General features: G+C 55.8%; 1 protein-coding gene across 1 annotated transcript in view; it reads right to left on the bottom strand.

The window, feature by feature from the left end:
* Position 1: 1 nt before the first annotated feature.
* LOC107307214 (phosphoenolpyruvate carboxykinase [GTP], mitochondrial) overlaps positions 2 to 423 on the bottom strand; it is a gene marked incomplete at its 3' end in the record, with an annotated part of 25,771 nt that continues 25,349 nt past the window's right edge. Inside the window, exon 6 of the mRNA XM_032441715.1 lies at positions 2 to 390. Within this exon, the coding sequence (XP_032297606.1) occupies positions 2 to 390 (389 nt within the window). The remainder of the gene's footprint in view (positions 391 to 423) is intronic.

Here is a 423-nt window from a genome sequence, read left to right on the forward strand (position 1 = left end):
CCCCAAAATTCTCCCCATAATAATCCCTTAATTCCTTACATTCCTCCACCCAAAACTCCTTCTCCATAGGGAACAACTGCCCATAATCCACCCCCTTCAACCCATTGAGATCCAACTCACCCTCTTTAGGCACCAGCCCTATAGGTGTGGGGCGGGCCGTGTCCTTCCCTTGGATCCTCCCATAGATCCAAGCTAAGACACGAGCGTTGTGACCGAATCCCGGCCAAACGAAGCCACCTTCGTTATCACGGAGGAACCAATTAACGTGGAAGATACGGGGGAGCCTGGCCCCACTTCTTTCCCCCATTGAAAGCCAATGGGCCAAGTAACGGCCCGCGTTGTAGCCGAAGAAGGGACGCATGGCGAAGGGGTCGTGCATCAGGCGGCCACCTAGAAAGGGGGGGGGGGTGGTTATGGGGCTGG

Source organism: Coturnix japonica, unplaced genomic scaffold (genome assembly GCF_001577835.2).
Source record: "Coturnix japonica isolate 7356 unplaced genomic scaffold, Coturnix japonica 2.1 chrUnrandom511, whole genome shotgun sequence".
Taxonomy (NCBI): domain Eukaryota; kingdom Metazoa; phylum Chordata; class Aves; order Galliformes; family Phasianidae; genus Coturnix; species Coturnix japonica.